General features: G+C 44.4%; 1 protein-coding gene across 1 annotated transcript in view; it reads left to right on the top strand.

The window, feature by feature from the left end:
* Positions 1–25568, top strand: part of itga4 (integrin alpha 4) — a 135275-nt gene that overhangs the window by 73677 nt on the left and 36030 nt on the right. The window contains exons 12-15 of the mRNA XM_060040504.1: positions 9785–9879; positions 11168–11258; positions 20862–20907; positions 23267–23412. Of these exons, the coding sequence (XP_059896487.1) occupies positions 9785–9879; positions 11168–11258; positions 20862–20907; positions 23267–23412 (378 nt within the window). The remainder of the gene's footprint in view (positions 1–9784; positions 9880–11167; positions 11259–20861; positions 20908–23266; positions 23413–25568) is intronic.

Raw genomic sequence — 25568 nt, 5'->3', positions numbered from 1 at the left:
TTTTGTAAAAAATTTGAGTCTGTTGTTCGTTTAACGTGCGCATAATGGACAGACCTTCAGCTCTTTGTATCGAGTGTGTGGGAAATTCTTTAGACAGTGTTGCCTTTGTGTCCGACTGCAAGTCTGGTATGGCTTCTCTTTCATTTTGATTTGTGTCATTGTTGTTAGACATCTCCTCCTGACATTCTAATCGCTCCAACTCAGATTCAGGACAAAGGTCTGCCCATGCCTCGTCGTGAGCCCCGTGGTGCCCTGCAACCTCTTGGCATCTGTCGAGCTCATCTGCATCTACTTCAAACAGGGATCTGTTCAAATCTACAACTTCCTTAACACTTTGCGTTGTATTGCTGCTGTTAGTGATGGAACCGGTCCTGTAAAACTGCTCATAACTGTTGTACGGTGGAGGTTTTATCTCATCTGTTGAATAATGAGGCAAAAACAATTGTAGCAAACTAACAACAGCATCAGATCCCCTAGTTCTCATCTTAACAAAGCCAGTGTTATTTTCCAGTTTAACAGAGCCCTTGCTGTGCTGCTCTTTCCCGTACAGAACTCTGTACTTTGAAACAAATGTGGCTAGACAAATATCATGTAAAAAACGCCCTGGGGGCGGTTTTTGTAGCGGTCAGTTATGCTCGTCATCCATATTGAGTCTGTTGATTTGTCACCCTATTCTGCTTTGCGTTGAATGACACTGAGAGGAAAACTCATTCTGACGATATTTTCACCAGTAGGGATAAATGTGACCAGTCTTGAGCATTCGTTGAGATGCATGTTTGTAACTCGATAAACACTTTCTTGAGCCGAGACCTCGCGATTGTGGAGAAAGACACTTCCCAACTTATTGAGTGTTTGTTTTGCATCTAAATTTCCATGTTTTTTCATTTCATTTTGAGTATGTTGTAACAATAAGCCCATGTCTTGTTCTGCTTTTGAGATGTAGGATATTATGTATACTACACAAGCAAAAGCATCGCAGACATATTGTATGTCCATGTTGGCATCCCAGCAACGCAAAAGGTCTTTGTTGTATTGATTAACGTAAACATCTGATGGGTTGCGTTTGTGTACAACCGCGTTTTTATTGGTTGTCAATCGGTAGGCATTTTCAAACATTTCCTGGGTGATGTTAATGGAAGCAAATAGCTGATCCACAGTGTCAAAGGGTAGGTCTGGACTTGAAAGAGCATGTTTGACCCTTGTCATGACACTTTTAGCCACCTCTTTTTCTTTTCGCATTTCTAATATGGAGATGTCTATGGGATCAGCGTCTGTTACATCCTGGTTCTCGTCTGTTTTACTTCTACAAAGAAAGGTGTGGTTGCTTGGAGGACGTGGAAAGTTAAATCTGCATGTTGTGCCTTTTTTCCTGTGTTTGGAGCTGTGTTTTTGAACGCTGGAAACAACTTCATGCAATGCATCTGTTGCTGGCGGGAGTTCACAACTGATGTATTTATCAATAAATTGTGTGACTTCTTGGTCTGTGTTTTTGCCTATTTTTGGTGCATTTTCCACCCAGAACAGACAATGTGTATGGGGTGAGCCGCGTTGTTGGAATTCAACTCTAAAAAATGTCTCGATAACTTTACCAATGGGGTTAGCTGGTGACTTGATGACGTCATTTAGGAAAGTCTGAAACCTGTGTTGGAACATTCTTGCCGCGGTAACCGGATTAGTTTTGAGTAAATTGCACCTCTGTGGCCAGTCCAGGTCTTTGACATTTCCCTGTATGTTCTGTATTCTCATGAAAACATCTATGAGTTCAGTCCAGCGTAAATCAGCACATGAAAATGAACAGAACCAAGTAGGGACACCAAGCTGACGAACGATAGCAAATAGATTTTTCTGTACACCTTGCCAAAAAGCTGGAGTCCCTCGGATCGGTTGAAGGAACTTGTGACCAAGATCGGTTTTTAAGACATTTTGTACATAGTCTTTGTTTGAAAGCATGGCGGAAGTTATAGCCAATGATTCCCGTGCATGGTAACCTTTTCTCAATGCTATGGACACATTGGAAACAACCTGATTGACCTCAGATAAATATTGGGTATAGAAAATGTAGTCCAAGTTGCTGCTAAACCTCCCATCAGCATTTAGGATTCGTGTGTTGATGTATCTACTGAGAGTGAGCCTGTGGGGCCGTGTATCATGGAATGTACCTGTCCCTTTGGGGAAAAGAGTTGGAAAACATTTTGCGTCATTGCCCTCATCTGTCAGCAGCCTAACAGGACTGTTTCCTTCAGCTGTAGCTATTGATAAAACACTTTCGAAATGCTGATCAAATATTTCTTGTGCGATATCAATTGGTTGCAAACATGTGTCCAAGAGTAACCCGTGTGTTTGAGTTTCATATATGTGGTCAGCTTCTTCATCATCGGACACCTGGTCTGATTGAGTTGTAATGTCACTGCTTTCAGGTGCAGATGGAGTGTCATTAACAGGGTTGCATTCTTTCAAAACAGAACATGCATCTTTTTGCAAGGGATTCTCCCATTCTGGGTTAAAGTCTATGTCCTTATACCATTTATTCATGTCCTTTAAACATGCTATTGCATTTTGGATTTTTTGAGTGTGCACATATTGATATTGATAATGCCCCTTATAAGTAAGTTTTCTTTTCAGTTTTATTCGGATCATTAAATCTTGATTTTCTAGCCTTGGGAGAACCGAAGTGACTACATCGCTGTTTGATGGAACGCAAGTCACCGGCCCATGGACAGAATTCTGAGAACCTCGTGGCAATGCCACAAGTCGCATAAAGGGAATATTCAATGCGCACAGGTGTTGTTCTAATGAGTTCAGTGTGCCTAATTCGTCAGGAATTGGATCCAATGCCATATTGTTAACAGCGCTCTCCTGGGGAACCTTACCACTGAGTATCTTGGTGTTGCAAGTGAAACATATCCACAATTTCCCAGCAACTGTCTGTTTTAGTGTGCATGGCGATAAACATGCGTTATCACATTGATGGAGATATTTTGTGGTAATGCATTGTTCTGCAATTGCTGACACAGTTGAAGCCTTGGATTCATATGAAGTTATGTCACATAATCTAACTTGCTTTCGGAACAATAATCGGTGACATACACAACAAACATGTTCTGGTCCATGTTTGACCTCTTCTTGGAAGAGTTCAATTACATAGTCTATATTATGTTTTAAGAGGGTTAGACTAAGTCTCTTTTGACAGTTTCTTTCAATTACAGAGGGCTTATAAGCCGGATCTTCTCTGTATTTGATTACAATACTTTGAATTACCTGGTTACGATAGGCAGGATTGTTTGCATATTTTTCGATACCGCTTTTTATTACCTGTTGTTTGAATGGTTCATTATTAGCATATTTTTCAATACTGCGGTTTTTTACTTGTTGTTTGAACGGTTCATTACTAGCATATTTTTCAATACTCCTGTTTTTTAATTGTTCTTTGAACGGTTCACTATCAGCATATCTTTCAATACTGCTGGTTTTCCGATTTGCTTGATACCTTTCATCACAATTATATCTTCGTTGTGCTTTTAGCTTTTGAACTTGCCTATATTCTGCGTCTTCAGCATACGTTTTCTTATTTCTCCGATGTTTTGCTTTATCAGTACATTTTTTACGTGGTGAAACAAGCTCTGCCTTGGACTTTTTGTGAGACATTTCACAGAAACTAGTTAAACTGAAGCATGTATGAGAGGTTTTTTCTTTGACACATGCAATTGGTTCATAATGGCATTCATTGCAGTGATTCAGATATATAGCTTTTCGTGAAATCGGCTCAATGTTCGCCGTGAACGTAATCCATTTCTGTTGACTGTATGTGTAAATATCAACACAGAGCAAATCTGCAGAAGCTTGTATTTCCAACTCTGTTGGAATATTTCATTTTTGACATATTTCATTTTTGAGTCCTGGAGATATTGCTCCACAGAAGCAAATTGCCGTCTTAGAGAAGTAATGTAATGAAGTGGATTATTTGAGATGTGATTCACTACAGCCTTTCGAAAGGCCTTGTGATGTGACTCGTAACCACTCAATACAGACGAAAGAGAACGAAAGAAGCAATTGCCTCGTTTATGGCGGCCCCTAATGGCGAAATGTTGTAGAAGATATACAATTTCCTCGTTTATCGCGGCCCCTTATGGCGAAATTTTCCGCATTTTTTAGTGAACGCCAATAAGGGTAGCCCCGACATGTGTGTAAAACTTGGACTCGATCCGATGTGTAATTTTGGATTTTTTGGGATTTTGGATTTTCCACGTCTAATTTAGCTAATAAACCAATATTCAAAACGCTACCGTTTCGTCGTCGAAGGTCGGATCAAAAAAGTGTCAGAGGATTTCTTTGCGTGTGCGTCTGAAGATGCCGTGTGCAAAGGTTTGTGTCAATTGGTCAAGAAATGTGGGAGGAGTAGCGAAAATACAGTTTTCCGGTTTTCGCGATTTTGCGAAAAAAAATTAATTACATTTGATACTTTCAGTGGTACTTGCCAATAGCCTTTGAGTAAGTCTAGCTTACTAACATATTTAGCTGTACCCAAGTTATCCACGCAGTCCTCCATCCGCGGAAGGGGATACGAATCGAGAATGGTGACGGCGTTCACTTTACGGTAATCCGTGATGAATCGAGGTGAACCATCGGGTTTAGCCTCTAGAAGGCACGGGGAACTCCACGGACTGGAGCTGGGAATGGCTAAACCATGTTCTAAGAGGTACTCTGCCTCTACCTTCATTAGCCCACGCTTAACTGGGTTCACTCGATACGGGTGCTGTTTAATCGGCTTAGCGTTGTTAACGTCAATGTGATGCTGGAGGACGTTGGTTTGAGTCGGAACGTCGTTGAAGAGGCTGGGGAAACGGTTTATCAAGTTAGTCACGTCACCTTGCTGCTCGGTGGACAGGTGATCTAACCGAGAGGATAACGCCTCTAGCATCTCCGAGTTGGGCAACCGGGCACCCTGACGTGTGGGACGCCCCATCAGCTGTACCTCATCATCAGCAGGTTCCGCAGCGTCCTCTGCCACTATTAGCACGGCGCAATCACCAACAACAACAGGGGTTTCGGCGGAACTCCTGTTGCTCTCTCCCCTGGAAAAATACTTTTTCAGCATGTTAATGTGACACACGCGAGTTTTACGCCTTCTTTCAGGAGTTCTAATGACGTAGTCGGTGTCGCTGAGACGATTGCAAACTTCATATGGACCGGAGAATCTAGCGGAGAGGGCCGACCCGGGGATTGGCAACAGCGCCAAAACTTTATCGCCCACCTGAAAGCGTCGAGGAACGGCGGAACGGTCGTAGCGACGCTTCATGGTGGACTGGGAGACAGAAAGACACTCTCTCGCCAGGGTGTTGGCCTCATGCAGTCGCTCACGGAAACGGCTAACGTAATCTAATACGTTCTTTTCGGGCGAAGAGTCCTGCGACAGAAACGCCCCTTGTAATGACTTTAGAGGTCCGCGGGGGGTGTGACCAAAAACGAGCTCTGCCGGACTGAATCCTAGGGATTCCTGGACGGCTTCACGGGCCGCAAACAACCCGAAGGGTATTCCCTCATCCCAACCTTTCTCTGTTTCCAGGCAGTATTTGCGGAGCATTGACTGGGTGATACGCGCTGGAAATCGCATGATGTACATTCAAGGTTTTGAGTACCTGTTTAAAAAGGTTAGACAGGAAATTTGTGCCCTGGTCAGTTTGGAGCACACGGGGAAGGCCAAACGTGGAAAAAAACTTTGTTAACGCCTTTACTACCGAACTAGCTGTAATCGTCCGCAGTGGGATAGCTTCGGGGTACCGAGTGGCAGCGCACATGATGGTGAGTAAATACTGGTTTCCACTTTTAGTCCGGGGTAAGGGGCCAACACAATCAACTATTACCCGCTCGAACGGCTCTCCTATGGCAGGTATTGGGTGCAGTGGCGCCGGAGGGATAACTTGGTTGGGCTTACCCGCGACCTGGCATACATGGCAACATCGGCAATACACAGCAACATCTGATTTAAGCCCGGGCCAAAAGAAGTGGTTGAGGATTAACTGATAGGTTTTCGTTACCCCTAGATGTCCCGACCAGTGACTTTCATGTGCTACAGACAGAACGTGCTGACGGTACACCGAGGGTACCACTACCTGATGGGTAACACTCCACTCTGCGTCGACAGCTAGAGGAGGAGACCACCTACGCACCAAAACGTCTTTATCACGCAGATAACACACCTTTTCTTCCCTTGCTTTGTCGGCACTCACCACATTTTACTGTCACAAACCTGGGCACGTCATAGCCAACTGTAATACCCGAAAACGTAGGGAACAGCAATCGTCTTCTAGCGGGGTACAGCCTAAAGGCATTGGATTAATTAAAACAGATCCGTGCACCGACCATGGGGTTGGTGATGGAAAGCCGGTTGATGATTGTTTTAAACCCTTCGTATTCGATGGGCTAGTGTCGTTCCCGGACGAGCCCCCATTTATGTTACGTCCCCCGCTAGGGGAAGGGGTGGCAACATAAAACCAGATGTAGTTGGTTTAACTGAAAGCGTTTATTTAGCCCAGAGACAGTGATAATCAATTTAACAAACATAGGAGGCAAAACTACAAAAGGAAAAGGACCATTGGGTGCTGTCCAAATCAAAGAAACGAATACAACCAAGAAGAAGCTCCCAAAATACAAGGGTGGAACAGCACCCCTGCGTCTAGTGCAGGGGTGTCAAACGTACGGCCCGCGGGCCGGATCAGGCCCGCGAACGGGTTTAATCCGGCCCGCGAGATGATTTTGTGAAGTACAGTATTGTAAAAAAATATAGGATATAAAAATCCTTCCTAGCATTACATGGATTGCATTGACTGGCACTGATTAATTTGTTGTACATTGAACTACTGGACAATTGTGTGTAACTGGAAGTCGCTTTGAAATGTAACGTAAAATGATCTGCTATTTTTCAATGAAGGAAACTGCTGTTCTTAATGTGTCCACTAGAAGTCGCAATAGCAATTATGTTAAGCAAGCAAACTTTATACCGGGGCTGAGCAGGGAGCAAGTATAAACAGGTAGTGCAGCTAGCCCGGAGCTACCTTGTCGTTCTGCCTTATACTTTCAACATTATGCGCTTTGGCACTCTCATTGCCCCAAAATATCTCTGTCAAAAAGACGAAAGGTGGACACAGAGTGCAGAGTTTTCCAAGAAAAATGGTCATCGTCCTTTTTATTCACGGAAGTAAATGGGAAACCTGTGTTTGGTGTGCTCACAGCATGTTTAATTGTACATAATTATGCCATATTTTTACCGGTCCGGCCCACTTGGAAATAGATTATCCTCCATGTGGCCCCTGAGCTAAAATGAGTTTGACACCCCTGGTCTAGTGTGTATAATAGAGCCCGACCGATATATCGGCAGGCCGATATTATCGGCCGATATTAGGCATTTTTCAAACTATTCGGTATCGGCATTATAATGGCCGATAAATGAATATAAAAAAAAATATATAAAAAAAAGTTTGTCCACCAGAGGGCGCTCTAACGCCCCAAACCCGCTGATTCAGGCAGAGTGAATGACGGAGATCGACGGAGATCATCGGTGTTGTTCATAGCTGTGTTCGAAATCATTCCCTGTCACGGATATAGTGCACTATATAGGGTGCTCGCCATTTTGCAGTGGTGTTCGAATTCTCAGTGGTTAATTTCATGCACTAAAATTTGAGTGTACATACGATGTTCCCTACTTGTTACTCCGTATACCACAATGCAATGCGGTAGTGTTCTTCCGGAGGAGAAGAAGAAGCTGAATAACCGCGAAAACTAATACATTTAATGATGGAGTCTCCGGCTTTCGTTTAGAGATGTCAACAATTTAATTGGGAGTTAACATAGAAAATGTAATATTCAAAAAATATCAAAAAAACTTGATCAAGGAAATGTTGCATTCAACATCAATACAAGCTCCAGCTTTCCTCGGGATTGCCCGATTTGTTAACATGATGTGGGAGCATCTGTCTGCGTCACACAAATACCCGGCGCATTTACTGACGCAAATGACGCTTAGAAATGTTCAGCGTAGTGTCCGAATTCTCGTTTGTTTGTTCCCTATATAGTGCACTATATCATAAACACTATATAGGGAATAGTGAGGGAGTGAATAGGGAATGATTTCCAATACAGCTCATGTGTGCAAGTGTGTTCATGGAAGTTGGCAACTGTCACAAGACATACATTGCTTGAATAACAATTAAAAGAACATCCCCATCAATTCTCTAAAGTCGATAAGCATGACTTAATTCATGACTACCATGTCCAGTTTTGCTGTTGTTACGTGTTAGTTGAGAGTGAAAAGGATTTAAAGGATAACTAGAAATAACCAATGTTAGGGAAATCTGTTTGTTTTGTTGCGCGTTTCTGGATTTTTTTTTTTTATATGTATCGGCCGATATATCGGCATATCGGATTTTTTAATCACAAAATATTCGTATCGGTATCGGCCTTAAAAATCCTATATCGGTCGGGCTCTAGTGTATAACAAAGTATAGCTGCAAGTCAGTGTACGATAACCCCTAAACAAAACTCTGGCCCAGTTCCCGTGTAGCAAACTAGAGCCTCAATCAAACAACGCTCGTTCCAAGACCCAACGTGGCAAGCTGCATCTCCGAGGCCAGCCGCCTTGAATGTTGAGCTCGGCTGTTCTTTATCCTCCCGGATCCTCGGCCCTCCGGTGCGGCAGCCAATCACGTCCGGGGAAAGGCACATTCAAATTAACATAATTGACAGCCAATCACACGCGGGGCAAACACATGATCATTAGCATAACTGAGGATTTTACCCATGAGGGCGGGGCGTCAATCCGCCTCCGTAACACCTATTAAAGATATCGCCCATTTATATGTAGACCTGCATGATTTTATGTAAATGTAGCCTACATAACTAAATGTCCAAGGTAGTAGCAAAGATATGTCTTTTTTAAATTTCATGTTTCTTGTAGGTCTAACTGAATAATCACAATCGCGTTTCTAGTAGTGTTGTCAGTAGGGATACTGGATTTTCTAACTTCGATACTATACCTGGAAAAATATCGATATTCTATACCATTTTCGATATCAGGGGAAAAGCTTTTTTCAGAAAAGAACGTACCCAAAGTAAATAGAGTATACCTCCACAAACTGCAAGGGCTATAATGTCATCTTGGTGCCAAAAGAAAGATTGTTGTGCAAGTGAAATATTCAATGTGGATAACACTTGGTTAAAGTGAATAAAGCCATGGAACACAGCATAAGTGGAAGATAACATTTCCACCTGAAATAATTATCAGTTGGTCGTTATCAGTTGGTAGGGCTGTCTTAATATGAGACACAAATAAAGGTAGATATCTTACAATTTTGACACTTGACACCTCTATTTAAAGATGAGGGCAAATATAATCGAATGACACCGAACCAAACACTCGCAAATACACATATTGCCACTAGATTGCGCTGAAGAACATGTGTTCTGATTGAAGGTAATTTACCTTTTTCCTAATAAACCTTCTCTTAGTCATCGATTGTTAACAACATGTTTAGTTGCAAAATTTGGCCCAGACACTGGATTTTCTGTTTATGGCGGGTTTTATGCGATCAGAATCAACTTTGTGGACAAAAATCACAAAGGTAAAACTTTTAGCCCCTCTTATCTCCTTCTCTCACACACACACACCCCACTAATCACCCTTATCAGACCCCCACATAACAGCTGAACGTGTGTGTGTGTGTGTGTGTGTGTGTGTGTGTGTGTGTGTGTGTGTGTGTGTGTGTGCGTGTGTGTGTTTGTGTGTGTGTAGACGTGGTGGTTGGCGCCCCCCAGGAAGCAGACTTACGGGGGGCCGTCTACATCTATAACGGCAGGAGAGATGGAATCTCCCAGCAGTACTCTCAAGTAAACCAACACACACACAATTTATTACCCACACACACACACCCACACACACACATAGACACAATCATTACACACAAACACGCACAAACACAAAACACAGACACAAACACAATTCATTACACGCAAACATGCACAAACAAAGACACACAGACATTAAAAAATTCATTACACACAAGCACGCGCAAACACGCACAATAATAATAATAATAATAATAATACATTTTATTCACAACGCACTTTACATCAACTTAATGACCTCAAAGCGCTAAATTCAATACAATTTATCACACACAAACACACAAATAGACACACAAATCATGACACACAAACATGCGCAAACACACAGACACAAACACACACCTACACACAATTCATTGCACAAACATGGACAAAAACACACATAGACACACACAAAATTCATTACACACAAATATGCACGTACATAGACACACACACAATTCATTACAAACAGACACACAAACACACACAAAGACACAACTAGATAAACAAACATAGAATATTACTTTGTGCCCAGTGGAGAATCTGTGCACATGCACAGGTTTGGCATGCATGCTATATACACTGTAAATGGATGTATTTATGTATACATTATAGATAAATACATCCATATACAGTGTATATAGCATGCATACATATATATACATGCATTCCATACATACATAGACACACACACACACCCACACACACATTTTCGAAACACACATACACACGCCCACACACACAAACACACACACATCCTACCATCACACACAGAAACACAGAGTGCATTTCAAAACCCACAAATTAAAGGTAATGTTCAACAATTCTGGTCCGACTGTACAAACCCTTCCTCTCCTATCCTAACTCCTTCATCTCCTCTCATAACCCCTTCCTCTCCTCTCCTAACCCCTTCCTCTCCTAACTCCTTCCTCTCCTCTACTCTCTCCTCCCTCTAACTCCTTCCTCTCCTCTACTTTCTCCTTCTTCTCCTCTCCTAACCCCTTCTTATCCTCTCCTAACTCCTTCCTCTCCTCTCCCAATTCCTTCCTCTAACCCCCTCATCTCCTCTCCCCTTCCTCCTAACTCCTTCCTCTAACTTCTTCCACTCCTCCTCGAACTCATTTCTCTCCTCTCCTATCTCATTTATCTCCTCTCCTAACTATTTCCTCTCCTTACTCCTCCCTCTAACTCCGTCCTCTCCTCTCCTTTCTCCTTCTTCTCCTCTCCTCTCCCCTTACTCTCCTCTCCTTACCCCTTCCTCTCCTCTCCTAACTTCGTCCCTTCCCAGAGGATCTCCGGAGCTGATGTCGGTCGTGACCTCATGATGTTTGGCCAATCACTGACCTCCGGTGTGGATATTGATAACAATGGTTACCAAGGTAATATCTAGTGTTCACAGAAGTCAGGCTCTCTCTCTCTCTCTCTCTCTCTCTCTCTCTCTCTCTCTCTCTCTCTCTCTCTCTCTCGTGATGCATTTAGTGTGGTTGCTACTGCAAGCACATCCACTGTTCTTCGTGAGTTTCCTTTATTCCATTTGCCAGTTTTTTGTGCAGTTAACTGCTCCTGCATACTTTCAGCTACAGAAACCATTCAACTATCAAAACGTCCAGCTCAATAACGACATGGTGGCTATCTCTTGGCGTTTTCTCAAAAAGTTGACCTCTTTATAAACTTTTTTAACTATTATGCTTTTTCAGTTATTTTTTTTTACAATGTAAGTCAATGGGCGGATGGCTCTGCCTTCTCTCTGTCAATTTTCAACGTTTTTGCTCAAACCATTTAACAAATCAAACTTGTATCTTCAATAATCTGAAAACCGAATTTCGATTACCTTTATACTTTTTTCAGAATCACAGTTTAAGTTCCGTATCGGCTTCGTTTTCTGTTGGTCTCATAGATTTACGCTGAGGTTAGAGCATGGAGGACGTGCAGGCAGTGTTGAGACGGAGCTGTAGCCAGGTCATTCTCCCATTCACCATGGACATATTATGAAATGGACAACGGATTCAAAAATGGCGCCTATTCATTCCTATGTAAACTGCTCAGTGGCGCAGGCAACATCAAGGAGAGATATGCTTCCGCATCGTGGGTCTATGGCCACGCCCCACTTCATGACATACCGGATGCAGAAATATTCTTGTTTTTTTAGCATTGAAGCCTCATAATTGAGAGGTCTGTCCGATAGCAGTCGCATTGTTTACCGACCATGGAAGTAATCCCCCGATGATTCTCTATATGTTTAACGATTATTATTTTAGATTAGTTTGCCCCTTTTTGACTTTATAAGAATAGCACCTTGTATATACCTTTTTGAATGTTAAAACAGAAATAATAATTACCACTCGTTTTTTTAATATATTTCTGTTTCTGAAACGAGAATCAAATGCCCAATATATACACAGACCCATCAGCTGGTGTACCCAGGGAACTCACAAGGTGTTAGGAAGCAAAGGAGTCTGAAATGACCCAACATGGTATCATCGACCTATTATGTGTGGGTGCAATAAATAAGACAGATATGATGGTGGCGGTGCCAGCCCCACGTCAGGTTTCAAAAACAAGTAATATTGAAACTGATTCTCAAACTTGATCCTGAAATGTATTTAACATGAAATATTGTACAGGGAGAGGGCGGTTGCAGCAATTGATGGAGGAGGCAGTCAGGTGTGCAGGAAGATAACAACAGGAGTATGATGGACAGGGATCTGACATGGACAGGGAATTTTTTTATTTAAACATTCTGAGGAAATCTGGCCTACTGTAGGCCTATGTAAATAAGATTAAAGATGTCTAGGATAGTATAAATGATAACTGTAAATGGCAGGTGTACTTTGCTTTTGATGGAGCCATAATGTTCTATTAATAAAAATATCAATAAAATGCATTTTATTGATGGGCACCTTTCAGCACACCTTACATGTATAATTAATGATAGATTAAAAACACTTGGGTGGTGCGTGTTTGTCACTTTTGTGAAATAGCTGGAAAGAGCTGGAGTAACGGAATATGATGCAGATGCAGGGCGCTGAGAGGTGATGCATGAGGCATGATGGTGGCACGGCAGACAAGTAGGGGAGCATGATGGGCTGGGATCTGATGAGGAAAGTTTCCAGTTTCTGCAAACAGAAGAGAAGGGGTTTAGATAAAAGGCTATGTATCATTAATAAGATATGAAAACTTTATTTCAGACTGAAGTCCATAAATACACAAGTACAATACAAATACAATACAAAAATATTAAAAGTCAGTTAATATACAAACATTTCAGCCAGTGCACCCTCAGGCTGGAGGTATAGCGAGCACAGCTCAGAGTGGGATTTAAGTACCACAATGATACCATTCCGAGATTCCTCCAGACGTTTCATAAATTTAAACATGAGATTTCTTAAAAGTGCATGGAATGTGCTCACTCCTGCAGTGACAAACATCTGGCTGGCACTGCCCCCTCTGGGTATTTTTAAAATGATGCACATAGCATCATTGTACGCAACTCTCAGCCTCTGCATGCTAGATTTCTTGTACACATTAAAACAGCACTCTTGCAAGCATTATATTTAATGTCATGTTTTAATCCATACTCAGTGCAGATATTAAGGAGTTGCTGTAGTCCAGCACTACTTGGGCTCATAATGACCAGATCATCTGCATACATAAGATGGTTCACCAACATCTCACCGGTCATACACCCTGTGTTACAGGCTCTCAATTGCATGGACAAATCATTGACATACAAGTTGAATAAAATTGGAGACAAGAGTCCTCCCTGCCTAACGCCATTGCCAACTCCAAAGGGTGCTGATATACTACCTATCAAATGCTTTGGAGGCATCGATAAAGCACATAAGGACAGATTAATTTTTGGCCCTGTACAGGTTCACTATTTCCTTGAGTGCATATATACACATGTCTGTCCCATGCGTTGGTTTAAAACCAAACTGATTGTCACAAGAAGAAAGATACCCAGTTATTCTATCAAGTAGGATTCTTTCCACAACTTTTGATAGAATGCTTGCTAGCGCTATTGGCCTATAATTATCCATGCAACTTACTCTCCCAGCTTTGTCCTTAAGCACTGGGACCAGCAAGATGGATAACATTGAATCCGGTACTATGCCATGGATCATAAAACCAGTGAGGCTGAGAGCTAGGAGAGGAGCTAGCCTCAAACTGGCATTTTTGAGATGTTCAGCTGAAATAAAGTCCAAACCACATGCTTTATTGTTTGGCAGTGTATGCATGGCATCAAAAACCGCATGAGTACTTATTGTTTCAACACTCATATCAGAGTCAACCACGTATGGATCACTCTTTATGCAGTTAAACAAGGAGCTGTAGTGCTGTCTCCATAATGCTGCAATGTTCTCTGTACCAGAAATGCCTTCAACATTACATGGGAGGGATGGTTTACGTTTGTTAAGAGCTCTCACCTCTTTCCAAAAATCTGTGGTGTTATTACTCATACAATTGTTGGCCATAGAATCAGCCCTCATAACTTGCTCATTTTTGGATATGAAACGCACAGCATACTTGAATCTGGCATTTGCAAGCTTTTTATGCTCAAGCTCAGGGCCTTGCCTAGGTTTTCCAGCCATGTCCCAGAGTTTATATGCTTCACGAGCCTCAGTATGATACATCGCTACATGCTCATTCCAGCCGGGTCTAATGTTAATTTTCTTGTTCTGCGTGTCAGTTTTATAAAAAGGTTTACCACCATCATACAGGGCCGACACCACATTGTCATACATGGAACAGAGATCTCTCTTATGCTCAACCCTCTTACAATTGGCATCCTTACACAAAATAGCTTCTTTAGGCACATGTATATGACTTAACAGTTTATCTGTGTTGTTATAATAAGCCAACAAGTTATCTTTAGTGAGAGATGACCAGTCCAATTTTGCAGTGAATTCATTATTCAAAGCACTTTCATTACTGACTGTTGGAATATCACCAGCATTTACAGTAAATGCAAGGGGTATATGGTCTGTCACTGCCACCCCATACTTTATGGTCATATTCCCTAAAGCCATATGCCCATCGGCTGTACTAATACAATGGTCAAGCCAAGATGTAGTGTGCCAGGCCTCACTTATGTATGTGTAACTGTCAATGGGCAGCAGCAGTTTGCTTGACAAAACAAAGTTGTTTTCCTCACAGAAGTGGGCCAGGTGGTTAGCAAATACAGAGTTATTGTCTGCAATATCAGCATTCATATCCCCAATAACATATACGCTCGATGTATCGTTATCTTGCATAAAAGCATTGATAAAAGCCAGCCTGTTAAGATATTCTTCCTCATTTTCACGAGACTCATATGATGTATATACATTGAGGATAACAAAACTATTATCTTTATATGTATATTGTAGACCAATACACCAATCAACATCCAGCCTAATTGGCTTCATCACAGCATCAAGTTTTTTGTCCCAAAGCACAGCCACTCCCCCTGGTATTCTGCCTCTAACTACTGCTGTGCGGAGATCAGTCGTTGATTCCCCCACTCCAAGGAATTTTGGGTTAAAAGAGTTCCGTTTTTCCAGTTCTTGGACAGGTAAAAAAGTCTCTTGCAGGCATAAGATGTCACATTCCTCTAGCAACCTGTCAATAACAATGCGACGAGCTTTATCCCCTGCACTCATCCCCAGGCGAATGCCACGACAGTTGTAAGAAAGTACCCGAATGGACATAGGCCTACTCATAGTGTTGCATTGACACCGGAGGGCACATTTACCTCTCCTACGGAAGGCACATTATTTGACCCAACAGCACTGGCCTTGCGTGGTTCATAATAACGCCGTACTAGGGCCCCCTCAGGCCACAGCTCCGGAGTGTACATTTCACATTTCACTGTCATTACATTCAGCAGTCACTTTGAAAGATCCAAACCTGCTACGTACATTTAGAATTTTCTGGCAGGTGATGAGGGGAAAAACGGTCTGTCTAGTTACTGGACCAGATGAAATGAGACGGAGAGGTAATAAAGTCTGTCGGCACGAGGACCTTGGATTTATTAAGTAAAGTGGCAACGGTTATACAGAGTCATAAAGCGTGAGAGATCGAATATGTCTAAGTCCCTAATCAGCGCTGATGGTTCGTCCAGAGCTTCGCCTCCGTGGAAGGTCTGCTTCAGAAGAAGATCAAGTGTTAAGGAACTGCGGGTGCATGCAGGCAGGTAGGACCCAAACGCAGACGGTTTCAGGAAACGGCACTTTATTCAAGCCTAAAGGCTAAGGCACAGGAATCAGGGAACTCGGGAGACAACTCGGAACTCGGGAGACTACAGGGAACTCGGGAGACGACAGGGAACACGGAACACGCAGGACTAGCCACCACCAACAACCACAGCAAACCACAATGACAGCACAAGGAACAAAGGAAGACGAGGGCTTAAATAACAAACACAACGAGGAACAGCTGAGACACATTAGGGGAGGGAACAGCAATCAACACAGGAGGGAAACACAGGGAAACACCCACACCCTGACAGTACCCCCCCCTTAAGGGTCGACTCCCAGGCGACCCACGACCAGCAAAGAAAGTCAAACCCAAAACGGGTGGGTGGAGGGGCGCCAGGAGGGGGGAATCAAAAAAAATGGACTGCGGCAGAGCCGAGGGACGTCAGGCGGGCGGCCAGAAAACTGCCCCAGGGCATGGCAGGGAGCCTCAGGCGGACGGCCTGGGGGGCCAGCAGAGGCAGAGTGAAGGCGGAACCCTTCAGGAGGCCGGCGGTAAGGACGATGAGGGCTCAGTCCCTCAGGAGACCTGCAGTGGCACAGAACCCCCTCAGAAGGCCGGCAGCGGTGAAGGCGGAACCCTTCAGGAGGCCGGCGAAGGCGAGGTAGAGGGCGGGTCCCCTCAAGAGGGAGGCCCGGTAGAGGGCGGGTCCCCTCAGGAGGAAGGCCCGGTAGAGGGCGGGTCCCCTCAGGAGGCAGGCCAGGTAGAGGGCGGGTCCCCTCAAGAGGGAGGCCAGGTAGAGGGCGGGTCCCCTCAGGAGGAAGGCCAGGTAGAGGGCGGGTCCCCTCAGGAGGAAGGCCAGGTAGAGGGCGGGTCCCCTCAGGAGGAAGGCCAGGTAGAGGGCGGGTCCCCTCAGGAGGAAGGCCCGGTAGAGGGCGGGTCCCCTCAGGAGGCAGGCCAGGTAGAGGGCGGGTCCCCTCAAGAGGGAGGCCAGGTAGAGGGCGGGTCCCCTCAGGAGGAAGGCCAGGTAGAGGGCGGGTCCCCTCAGGAGGAAGGCCAGGTAGAGGGCGGGTCCCCTCAGGAGGAAGGCCAGGTAGAGGGCGGGTCCCCTCAGGAGGAAGGCCAGGTAGAGGGCGGGTCCCCTCAGGAGGAAGGCCAGGTAGAGGGCGGGTCCCCTCAGGAGGCAGGCCAGGTAGAGGGCGGGTCCCCTCAGGAGGAAGGCCAGGTAGAGGGCGGGTCCCCTCAGGAGGCAGGCCAGGTAGAGGGCGGGTCCCCTCTGGTGGACAGGGTAGAGGGCGGGTCCCCTCTGGTGGAAGGCCTTGAAGGGGAACCCCCCTCGGGAAGGAGTGGAGGAGGGCCCCCACAGGCAGGAGCGGAGGGCGTGCCTCCCCTGGACGGTCTGGAGGGCGGGCCCCCTCAGGCAGGAGCGGGGGGCGGACCACCTCAAGCAGGCGAAGAGGCCGGTCCCCCTCTGGAAGGCTAGGAGTGGGCTCAGGAACAGGACAGGGCTCGGGGACCGGAGTCGGTGCGGGAGCTGGAGTACCAGGAGGAACCAGGTGGTCCCCCAAACCCTCCCAGCGATCTATTGCCTTATTTAACCTGACTAGAAAATCCTCCAACTTACGGCCAAATTGAGCGTCCGCTGGGTCCCATAGTGGTGCTGTCATTCTGTTAAGGAACTGCGGGTGCATGCAGGCAGGTAGGACCCAAACGCAGACGGTTTCAGGAAACGGCACTTTATTCAAGCCTAAAGGCTAAGGCACAGGAATCAGGGAACTCGGGAGACAACTCGGAACTCGGGAGACTACAGGGAACTCGGGAGACGACAGGGAACACGGAACACGCAGGACTAGCCACCACCAACAACCACAGCAAACCACAATGACAGCACAAGGAACAAAGGAAGACGAGGGCTTAAATAACAAACACAACGAGGAACAGCTGAGACACATTAGGGGAGGGAACAGCAATCAACACAGGAGGGAAACACAGGGAAACACCCACACCCTGACATCAAGAGTCCCTGTGTGATACAGTCTTATGCTGTATCCTCCTCTCGATGAGGTGTGTGCGTTTGAGGTGTGTGTGGTTCTGTGTGTTTTTGCTTGACCTTGGCTCCCAGGCCCTGGTATATGCATGTGTCCTCCTAACGGGGGAGAGCTCTTCGAAGTGTCTCCTGTGTGATAAATTAATGTGGCTCTCCCGTTCTTGAGGATGACTGGTGCATTGTCTGAGTGTCCACCATTTGCTTGGCTGAGAAATGGGGCCTTCGGCTCCGGCCTTGACCTGACTATATATTATCATGTTTGTGTTATGTGTTTGTTGGGTTAGAGCAAGAGTTGACTATATTATAATGTGCCTGCCATGTGATGTGCTCATCAGGCTAGGGTAGGAGTTAGCTATATTTATAATGTACATGTGATGTACTCAGCAGGTTATTTTGCCCAACAGTGACCACTTTGATAAGTTTGCTTTTAAGATATTCAGAAAGCGTCTCCGCCTCCAGATCTGGGGAGAATTTAGTTGCAAACACACTCACTAATTTAGTCATCACCATTAGTATAGTACTCACAGCACTAGTGCCGACGATAGATACAGGTCCAGTCCTCTTTCTTCCAATGGAAATAGCACGAGCTATTGGATTCTGGTTCCGCCGTGGATTCTGACGAGACCGCCCATCTTTAACAACTTTACTCCGTCGCGGGGAGCCAGTCGAAGACCCAGCTGGGTCTTTTCCCGTTGCACCACTTCCCACGTTGAGGCCAACAGTTGTCACCACCTTCTCATCGTGACGCACCCCTGTGCTCAGGTCCGGCGTAGCCGTAGATCCCAAGCCAGCTGCTCAATGCATGACCAGAAGGCACGGCGCAGTCCCTCCTCGCTCCCCCTGTTCCTCCAGGTGGTTATCCCGGGCAGGTCGATCAGCAGCTCCCAGCCCCAGAGTGCACAGGGAAGCATCCCTTGTCGGCGCATCCGACCGGCACTCCAGAACAGTCACTCTCACTCGGCGGTTGATTTCCTCAGCTCCGTCGCGAACTTCCTCACATACGCTCGTCTGGAGCTTACTTATGTGTTTCGCAGAGTCGAACGTGTTAGTTGCCGGTAACACGATCTCATCCTGACTTAGAGTCTTAATCTTGACAGCTAGGAAATTAAGTAGTTCATCCTCCACAATTACCCTGCCATCAATAGTCTTGTATATCTCTGGTTTTGATCGAGAACGTTTATAAACCGGAGCAACACCGACCGCACCTGCAGTGTCCGCCAGTGACGTCATCACGTCACACGTCACAGATAGATAGACTGTGACAAACAATCAATCACAAACAAAAAAATATAAAAGGCCTGTCTTAGTTTAAAGCCCACTCACAAGGTGCAGGCCAAGAGTGGGAACATAGAACAAAGACTCACATCACAAACTCAGACAGTCACAACATGTAAAAAAAAACATATAAATACATGAAACATTTACATAAATAAGAGACCATAAGATATGTTTGGGTATCTCTTGTTTTATCTTAAAAACAAAATACACAAAACATTAAGAAAAGGGAAGAAAATAAAAGTAATAATAGATAAAGCTAAACTCAGTTAGTGATGGGCATACTGTACATTTAAATGTACAAAAATTACAGAGGTCATGGATCGGATGTGCTGTTCAAAAATAAACTATGCCTTGTGCTCCGTTATGCAAGCGCCAAGTCTACAATTGAACAATGTATTTTTGCAGTTTTGAGTGCTTTGTGCCAACTTGTGCTCTGCCATGCAAGCTCCAAGTGTCACACTGCTTAAGAAACAGATTCCTTCAACTAACTATTTACGAAAAATGCAATCAATAACTTATGCACAAATAAATGGTTACATTTCAACCAGCAACGAAGTTGGACTGGCCTACACACATAAATAATTGTAATACACCAACATTGTTAACTTTCATACATAGGTAGCTAAACAAGCTAATGAAAAATGTAATACCAACGCTGAAATGTTATACTTTTAACAATAATATAAAACGATACCGTAATCTGTTCTTTGTCTTTGGATCTTTTGAAAAAATGGATCAATATATGGTGAATCACAATGATCGCAAGCAAAGGACCGTGAGAGTTATTGAGCAGCAGCTGAACCAGTCTAAAAATCGGACACGTTAACGGAGCATTGAACTAGGCCCTCTCGGATGCCAGGTCGAAGCAACATTTGTTTCACTACGACTCCTTTCAGCTGCACACCTCCTTCTCCAGCAAAAAATAATTAGAGAGAACGGCTAATACAACGCTTGAGGTGGCGTTTTGAAAAGAAAAAAATGAAAAAAAATTAGGACATGGCATGAAGATAATTATGAGCCTTTGATTGATATCCAGACATTTTTTGCGGAGACACATTCCTGTACCCCACTTGTATTGGAGTGAACGGAGATATCTACTTCTGGGTCCCTGGAATCGAGGGGCCCGTCCACAGCCCGCTTAAACGGCTGCAATACCAGGCTTGGCCGCTGAGCACTGGTGGATTGCGGAAGTATGCACTGTTCCTGGGGGCTTGCCATTCACACATGACCCCAGTCAGGAAGTGTTCCAGAACATTGCAGGAAAAAACTGCACGTGTGAAAGGGGCTTAATTATACAGCTTTCAACATTTAAAAAAAAAATGCATTATAATACCCAATTAAATGTGCATATTCATGGTAAACCCAAGATTATAATAGCCTCTCTCTATCAGTTAATGCCTCTCTCTCTCTCTCTCTCTCTCTCTCTCTCTCTCTCTCTCTCTCTCTCTCTCTCTCTCTCTCTCTCTCTCTCTCTCTCCAGATGTTGCTGTAGGGGCGTACCTGTCGGACTCAGCAGTGGTTCTCAGGTAGAGCAGCTTTCCCTTTCCCTTCCTTCCCACTGGACAGGTCGACTGTAGCAGACCTGGTGTGTGTGTGTGTGCGTGCGTGCGTGCGTGTCAGTAGCGAGGGACCCATATAAACTGTAACGGCGGCACATGCCCAACATGACATATCTATGTATTAAAGACCACTGGTAAACATAACCTCAGTCATTATAGGTATAGGATATCACGACTCATATCACTACTATTGATATGAATAATGGTGTGTTCGAGATGCAAAGTGGGAAATCTCCCAGCTTTCTTGCGGCACTTCACCGAGGCACGCTGCCTTTTGGTCGTAATATCTCGGGATTCTGATCGTCCACCGAGTTCAGTGAGGTTAACTGTACGACTGGGCAAACAGAGATGGGTGCTCCCATAAAGATATTTATTAGGAGTCCAAGCCAACAGGTTGGATCCCTATTGTTTTTGTAGTGTTTATTTTTATACTTACCCCCCCAAAAGTGGTACTAGAGCCCAAACCGTAAAAGGTGCACACACGCCAATTGCATGACTAGATCCAGGTCTCTTCGGACTTCGCAGACGACAAAATCCAGACACGCCGGTCACTAGGTGGCGCTATACCAAGGAATACGCGTTTGGGGCTATAACTCCCACACCAAACCTCCCGCAGTCCAAAACGTTAGACCCACAGATTCACTGGAGTCTGCTGCATCTTTTGGCATAGGCCACGCCCATTTGCGTCCATATTTTTTTTTTGCAAAATCGAGAAAAACGCTAAACTGCCTTTTCCCTACTCCGCCCACATTTCTTGCCCAATCGACACCAAACTTTGCAAACGACATCTTCAGACGCACACCAAAAAAGGAATACAAAGACCTTTTGGATCCGACCGTTGTCGCCGAAACGGTAGCGTTTTGAATATTTGTTTATTAGCTACGTTACACGTGGAAAATAAAAAATCCCAAAAAATGTAAAATTAGACATCGGATCGAGTTCAAATTGTACACACATGTAGGTGCTACCCTTTATGGCGTTCGATAAAAAAGTGGGAAAATTTCGGCACAATGAAAATTCTCTTCGGAAAATTTCGCCACAAGGCGGCGCCATAAACGAGGAAATTGTATACCTCCTAATTGGCCAAAGGAATGTTCTGAAAACGCGTTTGGGGATATATCTCCCACACTGAACCTCCCACAGTCAAAACCTTTATATCCACAGGTTCACGGTAGCGTTTTGAACACATGTTTCGCGTTGTGCCGGCGAAATGCACATTTCTTGGACCCCTGCATAACTGCTTGCAGTTCTAGTTTTCTTTGTATTTGTGGCACGTTGGTCATTTTAATGTTGATTTTGAATGCCCTTACACACTTGATTACATTGCTGCTTTAATCCGGTCACCGATTTATGGATTGCACAGGCTTGCTGTGCGTGCAATACAAAGTAAAGTTGTTTTGTTTGTTTAAGAGCTGGTTTGCTAAAGAGGCTAATGTAGCTAACAAAAACAATGACTAGCCAATGTTCTACGACAAACTGGAACGCTATAAGTGCTACAAGCTAGGAAATTATGTGGGAGGAAGAGCAACTCATGTGGATGATGTACGAGGCATCTCGAAGACACCATAAGCTCAATACTCAAAACAGTAATTACGTTGAACCATAAAATCTCACAGGGATCAACACCTAAATGTAAAAACAAAATCTAAATGTAATATAATTGTTTATTAATGTTATCATTTATATACAACCAATATAAACATTACTCACAAGCATGTTTCAAAACATACCAAAATACCTTTTTCTAAACCGATGCCTGTCTTCATATCACAAATTCACTAGCGTAGTAAAATATGAATGGAAATAAAACATGTGTCATCCATCAAACTGCCATCAAATGGTGCCAACTACACGCAAACAACTCAAGTTTATGTTTCAATAAATTTGGTCCCACGATAAGGCCTGAGTTACATGAAGGACCACAAATGGCAAAAAAATCGTGAATCGCTAATTTTGATATCTTCTATGTTAAGACCTTACATGATATACCAATGTTTTTACAACAAAAAATACATGATTTTGGGTTCACTTGCCCTTGTAATTCCACGGACAAACACACTGGGTGATGTTGTAGTAGCAGTGCCCACACACCATGACTCTGCTATGGAACGGTCTTTCAAAATGTTCCGTCACTGGAGACTTAACTAGGCAGAGGAAATCCTTTTAGCAGTCTCTACATTAGCCATGTGCTCACTGATATGGGCTGTGATTGGCTACAATGTGCTCACTGATGTCTATGGGCTGTTATTGACCACCTAGCCACACAAGATGCAGGGAAGTCAAGCAGCTAGGGGACGGATGACAACGTGTGTGTCGATGTGTGTAGGACCCGGCCCGTGGTGAGGGTGGAGGCGTCCTTGCAGCTGCCTGACAGTATTGATCCCAGCCTGTTAGACCAGTACCCAGCACCCCCTGCTGTCAACGTGTCTGTCTGCTTCACACTCCTGTCTGCCCACTACAAAGGACTGATAGGTAACATATGCACACACACACACGCAGGAACACACACTCATGCATGCAGGAACACACACACACACACACAAACACATATACACACACATGCTTACTTACACACACACACACACTCACCCACACAAGTATACACACACACACACACACACACACACACACACACACACACACACACACACACACACACACACACACACACACATTTGATACATTTATTTGGAATGACCAATACTACAACACCATAGCATCCAAATATTAATAAAGAGCCTATTATGTCCAAAACAACGCAAACACTTTGCAGGTATCCACAACCACGTAAATCAGTAGAGATAAATGTATAGTTCAAGTTATATTATGGGTAGAGATGACAGCGCTTTCTCCATACATGCAGACTGCCTATGATTGCTGACACAGAGCAGTACTTGGCTATTTGCTTGGAGTTCTTCTTATTGAGTCCAGCAATTTGCAATCCTCTAACACAGAGTCTATGAACATGTCCAAGGCTACCATAAATGAGTCCAACTAGCTTTGTGCTATAGCCACCTATTGTTAAAGCATGTATTAATGGCTGGTATTTTAACATCTTTTCAGAGAAACACAGGTCCATATACAGGTCAAAGCAACAGCCCACTTCCAGAATCACAATCGTTTTTAAAAGATCATCGACAACAACAATGCAGGTGTATTTGGAGAATCTCTAAGAAAATTTTCTAGGGAATTATCATTTAAATTTCTGAACCAGTTAAGTTGTATTCTTTTGTTTGTATGTATTGTGCTTAGTCCATATACTTTGCGCAGTTCATTCGCTGTGATGTTGACAATGCGATTGTGACGGGCAATGTATAGTCCTTGGCCGTCCTTCGCCGTTGGCGGCGGCGGACATAGTTGCAGCGGCCCGGAGCTCCCCAAACTGGCATGTTTTTTTGTAATTTTTGGTAGCACTTAATATTATTTCACACAGCTTTTCACACTGCTTTCAAACCCAACAATGAAGTACAGCCGGATTTAACTTCTAAAGCTCAACAACGCTCCATTTCGCCAACTCCCAGCGGACTTCACCATCCAGCACTCTTGAGGCTGAGAAGCAGAGGAGGAGACGCTGTGCACGGCTGCAGATCCGACTGGAACTAGCTTCACAAAAACACATCGAGAACTGCTGCAGCTTAATCTTTATGGAAACCTGGCTGGAGAACAAGACCCCGGACTCGGCTATTGAGCTAGATGGCCGCACTGCCTATCGAGCAGACATAACAGCTGGCATGGCTTTGTTGCCATGGCGGCGGCGCACATAGTTGCAACGGCCCAGAGCTCCCAAAATCTGCGGACTTCACCATCCCAGCCGAGATCACCAGATCACCATGCAGCACTCCTGAGGCTGAGAAGCGGAGGAGGAGACGCTGGGCGCGGCTACAGAAGAGGGGAAAACGCGGAGGTGTGGGAGGGCGTCAGGGCAATAACGGACTACAAGGGAAGAACATCCCCCCCTGTCAACAGCAGCGCCCCCCTAGCGGAGGAGTTAAACATCTTTTACGCACGTTTTGACAGGAACAACAAGGACCCAGTGTCGCCCCCTCTCCCCTCTGACGGCTCCACCCTAGTCCTGAGCACTCATGAGGTCAATAACTCCCACTCAATAACTGTGAACTGGAATGCATTGCTGCACTGTACACTATTTTCCATCTATTGCAGGACTGCAGCCCCTCATTATTTATTTATTGATTTAATTAATTATTGATTTATTATTTATTTATTAATATATTTATATTTATATACTATGCCAGTGGTGATGCTCTAAACTTAATTTCGTTGATTAACTCTGAACAAGGACAATAAAGAAATCTATCTATCTATCTATCTAAACTGCTGGGTCCGCGCACTGTAGGCATGCAAGTTTACCCTGTAGGCGCAGGTTCACCCAGTAATCGCGCTGTTGTGAGTGCAGGTGTTTTAGGATTTCATACCTGTATGTCCGGCTGTACAGCTTTTTGCTGGAATTGTCATGATGTAGAGTCGCTTCAGCATGCAAATTTAAGTCCATGATTAACTCCTCGCTGACGCTTACCTGTTTTCCGCTTATGTGTATCCAATTTAGCTGTATGTTATTGTTATTACACAAATCATTCAGATCAGGCCAATCTGAGCGCACTCCAAAACCT

This window comes from Gadus macrocephalus, chromosome 20, assembly GCF_031168955.1.
Source record: "Gadus macrocephalus chromosome 20, ASM3116895v1".
In the NCBI taxonomy this organism is placed as follows: Eukaryota; Metazoa; Chordata; class Actinopteri; order Gadiformes; family Gadidae; genus Gadus; species Gadus macrocephalus.
This window is presented reverse-complemented; position numbering and strand designations above follow the sequence as displayed.